This window comes from Lepidochelys olivacea, assembly GCF_965140295.1.
Source record: "Lepidochelys olivacea isolate rLepOli2 genome assembly, chromosome: 8".
NCBI lineage: Eukaryota > Metazoa > Chordata > Testudines > Cheloniidae > Lepidochelys > Lepidochelys olivacea.
Genome location: NC_140418.1, coordinates 48,949,591 through 48,959,444, shown reverse-complemented (window position 1 = coordinate 48,959,444; position 9,854 = coordinate 48,949,591). Strand labels below are relative to the sequence as shown.

Genomic DNA, 9,854 nt, shown 5'->3' with positions numbered 1-9,854 from the left:
TAAAGGGCCACTGGCGCTGTCTGTATGGGAAGCTGGACCTGGCCGATGACAACATCCCCACAGTTATATCCGCATGCTGTACCCCCCATAACATTTGTGAAGGGAACAGTGAAAGATTCATTCAGGCATGGAACTTGGAGGTTCAAAAGGACCTAGGGGTGACAGTGGACGAGAAGCTGGATATGAGTCAGCAGTGTGCCCTTGTTGCCAAGAAGGCCAATGGCATTTTGGGATGTATAAGTAGGGGCATAGCGAGCAGATCGAGGGACGTGATCGTTCCCCTCTATTCGACATTGGTGAGGCCTCATCTGGAGTACTGTGTCCAGTTTTGGGCCCCACACTACAAGAAGGATGTGGATAAATTGGAGAGAGTCCAGCGAAGGGCAACAAAAATGATTAGGGGTCTAGAACACGTGACTTATGAGGAGAGGCTGAGGGAGCTGGGATTGTTTAGCCTGCAGAAGAGAAGAATGAGGGGGGATTTGATAGCTGCTTTCAACTACCTGAAAGGGGGTTCCAAAGAGGATGGCTCTAGACTGTTCTCAATGGTAGCAGATGACAGAACGAGAAGTAATGGTCTCAAGTTGCAGTGGGGGAGGTTTAGATTGGATATTAGGAAAAACTTTTTCAGTAAGAGGGTGGTGAAACACTGGAATGCGTTACCTAGGGAGGTGGTAGAATCTCCTTCCTTAGAGGTTTTTAAAGTCAGGCTTGACAAAGCCCTGGCTGGGATGATTTAACTGGGAATTGGTCCTGCTTCGAGCAGGGGGTTGGACTAGATGACCTTCTGGGGTCCCTTCCAACCCTGATATTCTATGATTCTATGAACACCTGGAGGCTGAATTTGAATAGCAAGAGAGAGGGCTATTAGAGGGGCCCAGTGTGGGGCTGCAAGGATTAGGGATGTCTTAAGGGAGCAATCTGAGGCTGAAAACCAACAGTAATGTTTGGTGCCCTGCACAGGAGTGAAGAGCGGTGGTTCCAATGTTAGTAGGAATCTGTGTTTGCTACACTGACTTGCAGTGCCTGTTGCTTTCCTGGGCTAAGATATCTTTTACTTAATGCAATAATAAAGAATGTTTTCAAAGCCAAAAAATCCATTTATTTAAAAGAAAATTCATTTATTGAAAGAAACACAACTGCTTGGGAACAGAAAGGGCAAGGGGGTGGTGTGGTGAATGGCTCAATCACAGATTTGCATATGTCCTGTTATCATACTCAGCCTTCCTGTCTGGAGTGCTGTACAATGAGTGCTGCACTTCAGGCTGGCTAAAATGCATGGTGATTGGAGTTGAGCGCAGTGGGTAAAGGTCATAGTTTGCAGGGCTGGGTGGTGAAGCTACAGGTGTTGGAGGCAGCTGGTGGTGATAAGAACCCAGATGTGGGGGAAAGTGGGTTGGAGGTGACATGGTGGCACAAGGGAAAGAGTTTTGGGACAAGGGCTGCAGGGAGAGGTGGGCGCGGTAGTGCTCCGCCTGCATGGCTATAAGCGCATGCATCAAGTCCGCTTGGCGCTCCATAATGCTTAGCAGCCGCTCCATGCTTTGGTGCCGGTGATCCGCATTCTGCTGGCGGACCCTCCTTTCACTCTCCCGCCACTCTTGCGCTTTTTGATTTTCATTAAGGGACTGCTGCATTACTTCATGCAGCATGTCCTCTTTGCTTCTACGGGGCCTCTTCCTAATTCTTTGGAGTCTTTTGGCCGGTGATAACACAGACGGCTGAGATCTCAAGGTTGCATCTGTAAAGGCAAAATGCAACACTTAACAGAGGCAGCATTCTTCACACCAGACAGAGCAATGATTCGCCCGTACTTAAAGACGAGCACAGTCTACACAATAGCAGAATTTTCCCATCCCAAAGTGAGCACACACAACCCACAGGAGCCCCAAAATGGTGAGTAAGCACAGGGGCAAGGGGGACTGATTGTTTCACGGATGTACTGTCCTCTGGGATTCTGTGCCTTGGGGAGAGCTAATAGCTGCAGGGGGCCCCTATACTGAACACTGTCCCCACATTTTCAAAAGGAGTTTGTCCTGGAAGATATCTCGCTGCTGAGGGTGACCTGGGATGCAAGGGAGGGTCTTCTACTGCAATGTGGCTTCCGCAGCTTGCCTGTGTGCAGCAATGGTCCCCCCGCCCCTCATGGCACAGTGGTGCGGATATGTTAGCCTGACTGGGACAAGGAACACAGTAGCTCTCCCAAGGAACCTGTGCAAGCGCATTGCCCAGCTTCTGCATGAGACCTTTGAAGAGACCACTGAGGCCGATTACCGTGATGTGAGAGCACATCAATGCCCTATTCTGCATCTAGGCATGCATGCAGCCCTAACCCTTCTCGCCCCAAGAGCCTGCACTGAACAACTTCCTTCCCAAAATAAAAGCCACTTACCAGGCACCTCCTCTGGTGTTTGTCCTTTCCCAAGCACCAGCTGCTGTGACTGGCTACCTTCCTCCTGGCTTGAGAACAGCTCCTGGCTGCATGCATCTAGGGATGCCGTGGTGTCTCCCTCCTCCTCAGCACCGTTGCTGATGCTTTCCTCCTCCTCCCCCTGCCTTGTTGAACTGGGCTGTGAAGTGTCCATGGTGATCCTCGGAGTGGAGGTGGGGTCACCCCCAAATACTGCGTCCAGCTCTTTGTAGAAATGGCAGGTTGCACCGGAGAGGCTGTTTGCCTCGCGGGCTTTACGGTAGGCATTTTGCAGCTCCTTCACTTTAACCCTGCACTGCTGTGCATTCTGGTCATAGCCCTTTCCATCATGTCCCTTGATATCTACCCGAAGGTATCGTAATTTCTACAGCTGGAGCGCAGGTGGGACCGGACAGCTTCCTCCCACCAAACACTGATGAGGTCCAGAACCTAGCCATTGCTCCATACTGGGGATTGTCTGGCACGTGGAGGCATGGTGACCTGAAAATATTCACTGAGCACTCCACGCCTTGCTGAGCAAACAGGAAGGGGATTTTCAAAATTCCCACAGAATTTAAAAGGGGGGTCTGATGGTTGGTCACCTGAGGGTAGGGTAGTAGAATTCAAAGTGATGACCAGAATGGCGAGAATAGGTACTGTGGGACACTTCTGGAGGCCGATCAGAGTGCATTAACAGTCCAGGGCATCCACACTGGTGCCAGGGCGCAGCAAGCGTTAGGTCTCTCGTCAAGGTGAATTTTGCAAAGAACTCCTATCTTTGTAGTGATCTAAACAAAACCCCTAGAGCCTGAACATGCCTGAGTTTTGTGGTGTTGAAATCCAAACCCGGATCTGATTTTTACAGCTCTACTGTTTTCCAGCCACCTTTGGAAGCTCTGGCAAAAGCGTCTGTTGCCTGCTGAGAATTCTGTGAAATTCAGGGACAAACTCCCACATTGGAAGGAGTGGGACATCAGATTGAGATGGCACATTTCTCCCTACTATGACAATCCTGGGGCAGGGTTTCTTTTTATAAACTCCTGATTATGGAGGTTTATTAATAAGCCTATTAAAACGTGCTAAGGACTGAAATTTGGGGCCAAGTTTCTCTCTAGGTATAATGCCATTATTTCAATTACATCAGCAGAGAATTTGGACCTTGGTGTGTGATGCGGATAGGAACTGAGGTGGAGAGCAGGAAAAGGAAAAATAATTAGAGATAAATGTGGCTTTGAGAAAAAAATAAATAAATAAAAAGGTGATGGCCAACAGCCAGGTTCCTAAAGGGCAAGCATTTGGAGCCTAAACTCCCACCCAACCACACATTCCTCATCACAAGTGTTCTCTCTGGCTGGCAGCTTCAGTAGAAAAAACTAATGACTGACTGGGCCTGGAGAATGAACTCCCTTCTCAGCTTTAGGACCGTCCTCCAGATCAAGTCTGAAGCACATCCGCAGGGCATTTGGGGAAGCTGCTCGAGCTGCTGCACACACTTTGCCTGTTCTGTTAAATAGAGCACTTGGAAATAGAAAACAGAGGGCTGTCGGCCTTTCGAGGGGGTAAAAGCAGCATCAAGTACTGAAAAGCATCAAAAGTACTGAAAGCTGTTCCACAAATAATACTAAGTCCTTGTAACTAGCTTCTGGGTTGCGTAAGGATGGTGGAGGCAGGTGCATCATGCAATCTGCACCGCTTGCCTCAGCGCCTCTCTCTCCAGAGTTACTACTGCGACATCCTCCACTGAAGCCAGCTTGCTGCTGCTTCACCAATGCTGGATCAGGGGCCTCTCTTTGCTGAACCAGGAGCCAGAGCAGAGCATTCACTCTGGCCCCATGTTGAGAGGACTAGGAAACGGTGCTAGCACCCTTAGATTTATGGAACTCTTCCCCAGGGAATTATGGGAGTTTGAAAGTAACCAGATTATCAAAGTTTGGGGGTGGGGTGGAGGGAAGAGAAGAGCCCATGTGTCACACCTACTCCCTGGGGAACCTGTTCCCTGCATTCACCCCATCTCACCCCTGGGCCCCATGCTCACTGGAAGTGTTGTTGCCCTCAGGGACCGTGGAGAATGGTTTCCCAGAGCACTCCCTCTAGGGAGCCGCCGAGCATACAGTATGGGCCAGTTTTAAGGCTCCAAATTTGCAAGACAGCTGAAAAACAAGATTACCTGCAAAAAGAATAGGACATCTGGTCACTTCACCCCTCTCCCACAATTCCAGTGGGCTCCCTGAAGGCCAGTCTGAATTCCTCCACAAGCCACTGCCAAGAACTGTGGGACAGTTAGCCAGAGGGCAGTGCACCTGTCATGATGATACAATGTTAGTATGGATGTGGGGCAAAGCTACAAGCAACCTTCACTGAAACTGGCATGGCTAATACATGCCCACAGTACTTACACCACTGCTATTCCACTAGATTGGCTACTGTTCTATTCTACAGCGGTTCTTAGATCACTTCATCACTGCAGTTTCTGTATGCAGTATGTACCAGGGTTCAATTTTCTAGTGCAAATAAAACCCATGAAAGAATTAAAGCAACCTTCCACTGGTCAGCCTCAATAGTGGCCAGTGGTAGTAGTTGGTATAAATCTAGTGTCACAACTAGCACAGACAGGCGTTGCCTTTAAAAGGGAGTGGGAAATTCTAGGAGAAATGCAAACCAGTCGTGAATTCCCATCCTGTCTAAAGCAAAGAAACACAAAACAAATCCCCACCCATGACATGCTCAGCTGGTATTTCTATTCCCAACAAAGAGCAACTGTGCTTAACGTAGGGGCCATGGCATGGACAACCACCACCACTGTTCTCCAGAGACGTTGTTTTCTCATCATTGTTTTGTTTTTCACATGCATGGAAAGGACATGGCAGCAGCTGGGTGGAAGTGAGAAGGGGTGTAGCAAGTGTCTGTAAAATCTTTAAAAACAACAAGGAGTCTGGTGGCACCTTAAAGACTAACAGATTTATTTGAGCATAAACTTTCGAATGCATCTGAAGAAGTGGGTTTTTTTTACCCACGAAAGCTTATGCTCAAATAAATCTGTTAGTCTTTAAGGTGCCATCGGACTCCTTGTTGTTTTTGTGGATACAGACTAACACAGCTACCTCTCTGATACTTTGTGAAATCTTTAGACATTCAGATTATTGTCTTATAAATCTATTTGATAATATATAAATTATATACACATACACAGAACACCTTTTGGTTTCCAGTTTAAATTGTCATGTGCAGACTAAGTGGTATTTTCAAAAAGCAAGAGATGCTGACCAAAAAATGGTTATTAACCTTCCATAACTGTTGTTCTTTGAGATGTGTTGCTCACGTCCATTCCAATGTAGGTTTGTGTGCTTGCCCCGAGCACCACCGCCAGAAAGTTTTCACTAGGTGGTATCCATCTGGTTGGCTCTGGTGCCCTCTGGAGTCACACCCTCATAGAGTTGGTATAATGGTATAAAGGGCCCTGCCGACTTCTCAGTTCCTTCTTGCTGACTGACTCCGACAGAGAGGCAGGCAGGGTGGGTTTTGGAATGCACATGAGCAACACATCTCAAAGAACAACAGTTATGGAAGGTTAGTAATCGCTTTTAATTCTTCGAGTGCTTGCTCATGTCCATTCCAATGTAGGTGACTCCCAAGCAGTTCCGCAGGTGGAGGGTTCGGAGTTCATTGGCATGCTGACTGTAACATTGTTTGGCTGAAACCCACATAGTCCCTAGCTTGCTGGGTGATGGCGGTTGGACACAAAAGTGTGGACTGATGACCACGCTGCCCCTCTACAAATGTCCTGAATCAGAACTTGAACCAGGGCTGCTGCCGCTGATGCTTGAGCCCTTGTAGAATGGGCTGTCAGTGGAGGAGCCGGGACCTTCACTAGGTCACAGCATGTGTGGATACAGGAAGTGATCCATGATAAAATTCTCTGGGTTGAGACAGGAAGGCCTTTAATTCTGTCTACAATGGCTACAAAAAGCTGAGTGCATTTCTGAAAGGGTTTAGTCCTTTCTATGTAAAAGGCTAGTGCACGCCTAAAATCCAGCGAGTGAAGTGTCTGGTTCCTCACTGTTAGCATGTGGTTTTTGGATAGAAGACTGGTAGGGAGACTGTCATAAATGTAAAGGGAAGGGTAAACCCCTTTAAAATCCCCCGTTAGATTATGATTTCTTTAAATGGCTGAGAAAAGAATTGTGCTGAATAGAATGACTATTTCTGTCTGTGTGTCTTTTTTGTAACTTAAGGTTTTGCCTAGAGGGATTCTCTATGTTTTGAATCTAATTACCCTGTAAGGTACCTACCATCCTGATTTTACAGGGGTGATTCCTTTACTCCTATTTACTTATATTTCTATTAAAAGTCTTCTTGTAAGAAAACTGAATGCTTTTTCATTGTTCTCAGATCCAAGGGTTTGGGTCTGTGGTCACCTATGCAAATTGGTGAGGATTTTTACCAAACCTTTCCCAGGAAGTGGGGTGCAAGGGTTGGGAGGATTTTGGGGGGAAAGACGCGTCCAAACTACGTTTCCCAGTAAACCCAGTTAGAGTTTGGTGGTGGCAGTGGTTATTCCAAGGACAAAGGATAAAATTAATTTGTACCTTGGGGAAGTTTTAACCTAAGCTGGTAAAGGTAAGCTTAGGAGGTTTTCATGTAGGTCCCCACATCTGTACCCTAGAGTTCAGAGTGGGGGAGGAACCTTGACAGAGACATACTGGTTACTATGGAACTGCGAAACCACCTTTGGTAGGAAGGTCGGGTGCAGTTGTACCTGAAACCTTCCAGTATAGATGACTTGTGCCTCCCCATACTAGGAGGGGCACAATCTAAAGGGGAGGACATGATCACCCCACATCTCCTCTGCCCACTGACCACCCCCTGCCTTGTGGCCAGCCTGGAGCCACCGCGCTCTCTCCACCCCACGTTACCTGCGTGGGGGGGGGGGGGGGCTCTGTCCTTCTCTCCCTATGCCTCCCCCCACAGCATGTTTGGCTGCTCTCCCTGGCAGCTGGGTGGAGAGCAGGACAGAGCTGCTTCTGCCTGAGAGACCCTGGTCAGAAGAGCTATGTGTAAGCTCAAAAACTTGTCTTGCTCTCCAACAGAAGTTGGTCCAATAAAAGATATTACCTCACCCACATTGTCTCTCTAATATCCTGGGACCAACACGGCTACAGTAACACTGCCTAAAACAAAGGAAGATATCTTGCTGACATGGCAATATAGCAACTGCCAATCAGCAAGCTGATTTCGCTAAAAGGGCACACATGCACTCAAGCAAATTAGGAGAAAGACAGCTAGGAATGATTGCAGCTGGTCAGGATCTCAGCTACATCTCCAACCTCAAGGCATTGGTTCAGATGGAAGAACACTACTCACTGAATCTCCAGTTTAGCTTGGAAATTCCCAGCTTCCTTCTGGACTCAGACTTTAAGGCCAGAAGGGACTATCATGATTTTCTAGTCTGACCTCCTGCTCATCGCAGGCTACAGAACTTCACCTACCTACTCCTTTAATAGACCCATAAGCTCTGGCTGAGTTACTGAAGTCCTCAAACCATGATTTAAAGACTTCAAATGACAGAGAATCCACCATTTACTCTAGTTCAAACTAGCAAGTGACCCGTGCCCCACACTGCAGAGGGAGGCAAAACACCTTCAAGGTCTCTGCCAAATCTGAGCTGGGGGAAAATTCCTTACTGACCCCATATATGGTGATTAGTTAGACCCTGAGCACATCAGGGAGACCTGTCCGTCACACATCTGGGAAAGTCTCCCTCCACTCGCATGGAAGTTCCCACCTGCCATGTCCTGCTACACCAAATCATGGCACAGTTGCTCCGTTCTCTCTTGTTGGTCCACTTTTCTAGCTTTTTCAGCCAATCTTCTCCTTATCTTTTTGCTGTCCCTTTTCCATTCACTTGAGCCTACATGCTCCACAGAGAGCGGATGTCTACTGGAGGTTCCTTTGGCAGGGCCTGCTGCGCTCTTACAGCTGAGAAGTGTGGAAGCAGAGCAGAGAGGTTTGGGTGGGCAGGCTGCCGTCTGAGTTTGCACTCCTGTATGATAATCACAGGAACTTCTCCTGTGATTGGCTGCATTAGTGGCAGTGGGAGCCACAATGCATGTCTGACAGCTTTCAAGGAGCCACATGCAGCTTTATCACAACTAGAGCAGAATCTTTGTAGAGGGAGGTGGTATGAATCTGGAGCTGTCAAACTTTCTCGATGATCAGAGCTTTTCTTTCCTGGCCCCCTAGTACTCTGGACTCATCTGTAAGTAAATTCCACTGTAAGTGTTCCTTTTGATCAGTTTCTTGACGTTAAAGAGAAAAGCACTTTAAAGCAATGTTTAAAGCAATGTTCCGTTAAAGACTATTCTTGTTTCCTGGACTGAACTTTATTTACAAACATAAAAGTTTAGAAAGATAAATATAAAAGCACCAGGACCACAGGCCCCAACACAGATCTACTTTCAATTTGGGGTTATTACAAGGACAACCAAAACTGCAAGCCCCAAGAGCGTTTGTAACTTGCCAAGTTCCCAAGGGTTGCAGACACTCACAGGCATACATGATTTTTAAAAAGATAAATGTACAATCTTATGTGCTTCTCAATAAGTGAGCAGATACTGGTCATTGTTGAGTTCACCAGCAGTAAGCTGTAGTTGATCTGTTTTATCCTCATCCTGCAGATACATGTTTAGGGCTCTCCATAGGCTATATGTGGCTCTCAGCCCAGGGCAGCTCTGTTCTAACAGGAAAGTCTAGTCCTCAGCTAACCATGATTTCATGATTCTCATGATACAGGTAATCTGAAAAAGAAGCTAACATGTGATCTTTTCCAGGTGATCTTTCCCATTCTCCATTAGGTACATTTCAAAATAAAAAGAAATGCCAAACCCGCCACCACACCCCATGCCAGTGGTCCCAACCTTCCCCTCTGTACTACATTAGAGAGAGAGAAAAGCAACCTGTTTTTTTTCCTTTGCTCTTCAATTCATCCTTCCCTCCCTCCCAAAGGGAAGTAGTCACTATTATCTTCTGGAAGTTCAGTGGTATGACCCATAGTATACGCCCTACATCAGCTGATGTTTTCTGCCCTTGGAAAGCAGAGTGGGAACAATGCTGACAGTAGGATCAGGTACAATCACTTGCTTTGAGTCAGTTCTTGTTTGCCTCTGCTTCTGCCGCAGGCCATGCAACCTGGATGTGGTATGGCTCTAGCTCCTCAGTGGTGATGTAATCTGGAGCATTGCTCATAAGGTCATGTCCCTTGAAGGATTTGGGGAATGCAATGACATCTCGAATACTTGGAGCTCCAGCCACGAGACAGATCAGTCTGTCAAGTCCTAGAAGCAGACACCAAATTAGTTAAAATACTTGTGTTACAGCCCCACATTACTTCCCTCTGAATCTATAAAACTTTATGCAAGGCAGGAAACAACATTACTGGAAACCAGGA

At 47.2% G+C, this 9,854-nt stretch overlaps 2 protein-coding genes across 4 annotated transcripts in view; both read right to left on the bottom strand.

The window, feature by feature from the left end:
* Positions 1–1,157: 1,157 nt before the first annotated feature.
* On the bottom strand, positions 1,158–2,585 carry LOC311525685 (uncharacterized protein; the record flags this gene model as incomplete). The annotated part of the gene is made up of 2 exons (XM_084637991.1): positions 1,158–1,741; positions 2,393–2,585. The coding sequence occupies 2 exons, from the start codon at positions 2,583–2,585 to the stop codon at positions 1,188–1,190; spliced, it is 747 nt and encodes a 248-aa protein (XP_084494117.1). The 3' UTR covers positions 1,158–1,187.
* Positions 2,586–8,766: 6,181 nt separating this feature from the next.
* Positions 8,767–9,854, bottom strand: part of DARS2 (aspartyl-tRNA synthetase 2, mitochondrial) — a 32,887-nt gene continuing 31,799 nt past the window's right edge. For all 3 annotated transcript variants that reach the window (XM_084637861.1, XM_084637863.1, XM_084637862.1), the window contains one exon: positions 8,767–9,741. In XM_084637861.1, coding sequence (XP_084493987.1) covers positions 9,554–9,741 — 188 coding nt within the window. In that variant the 3' untranslated portion in view covers positions 8,767–9,553. The remainder of the gene's footprint in view (positions 9,742–9,854) is intronic.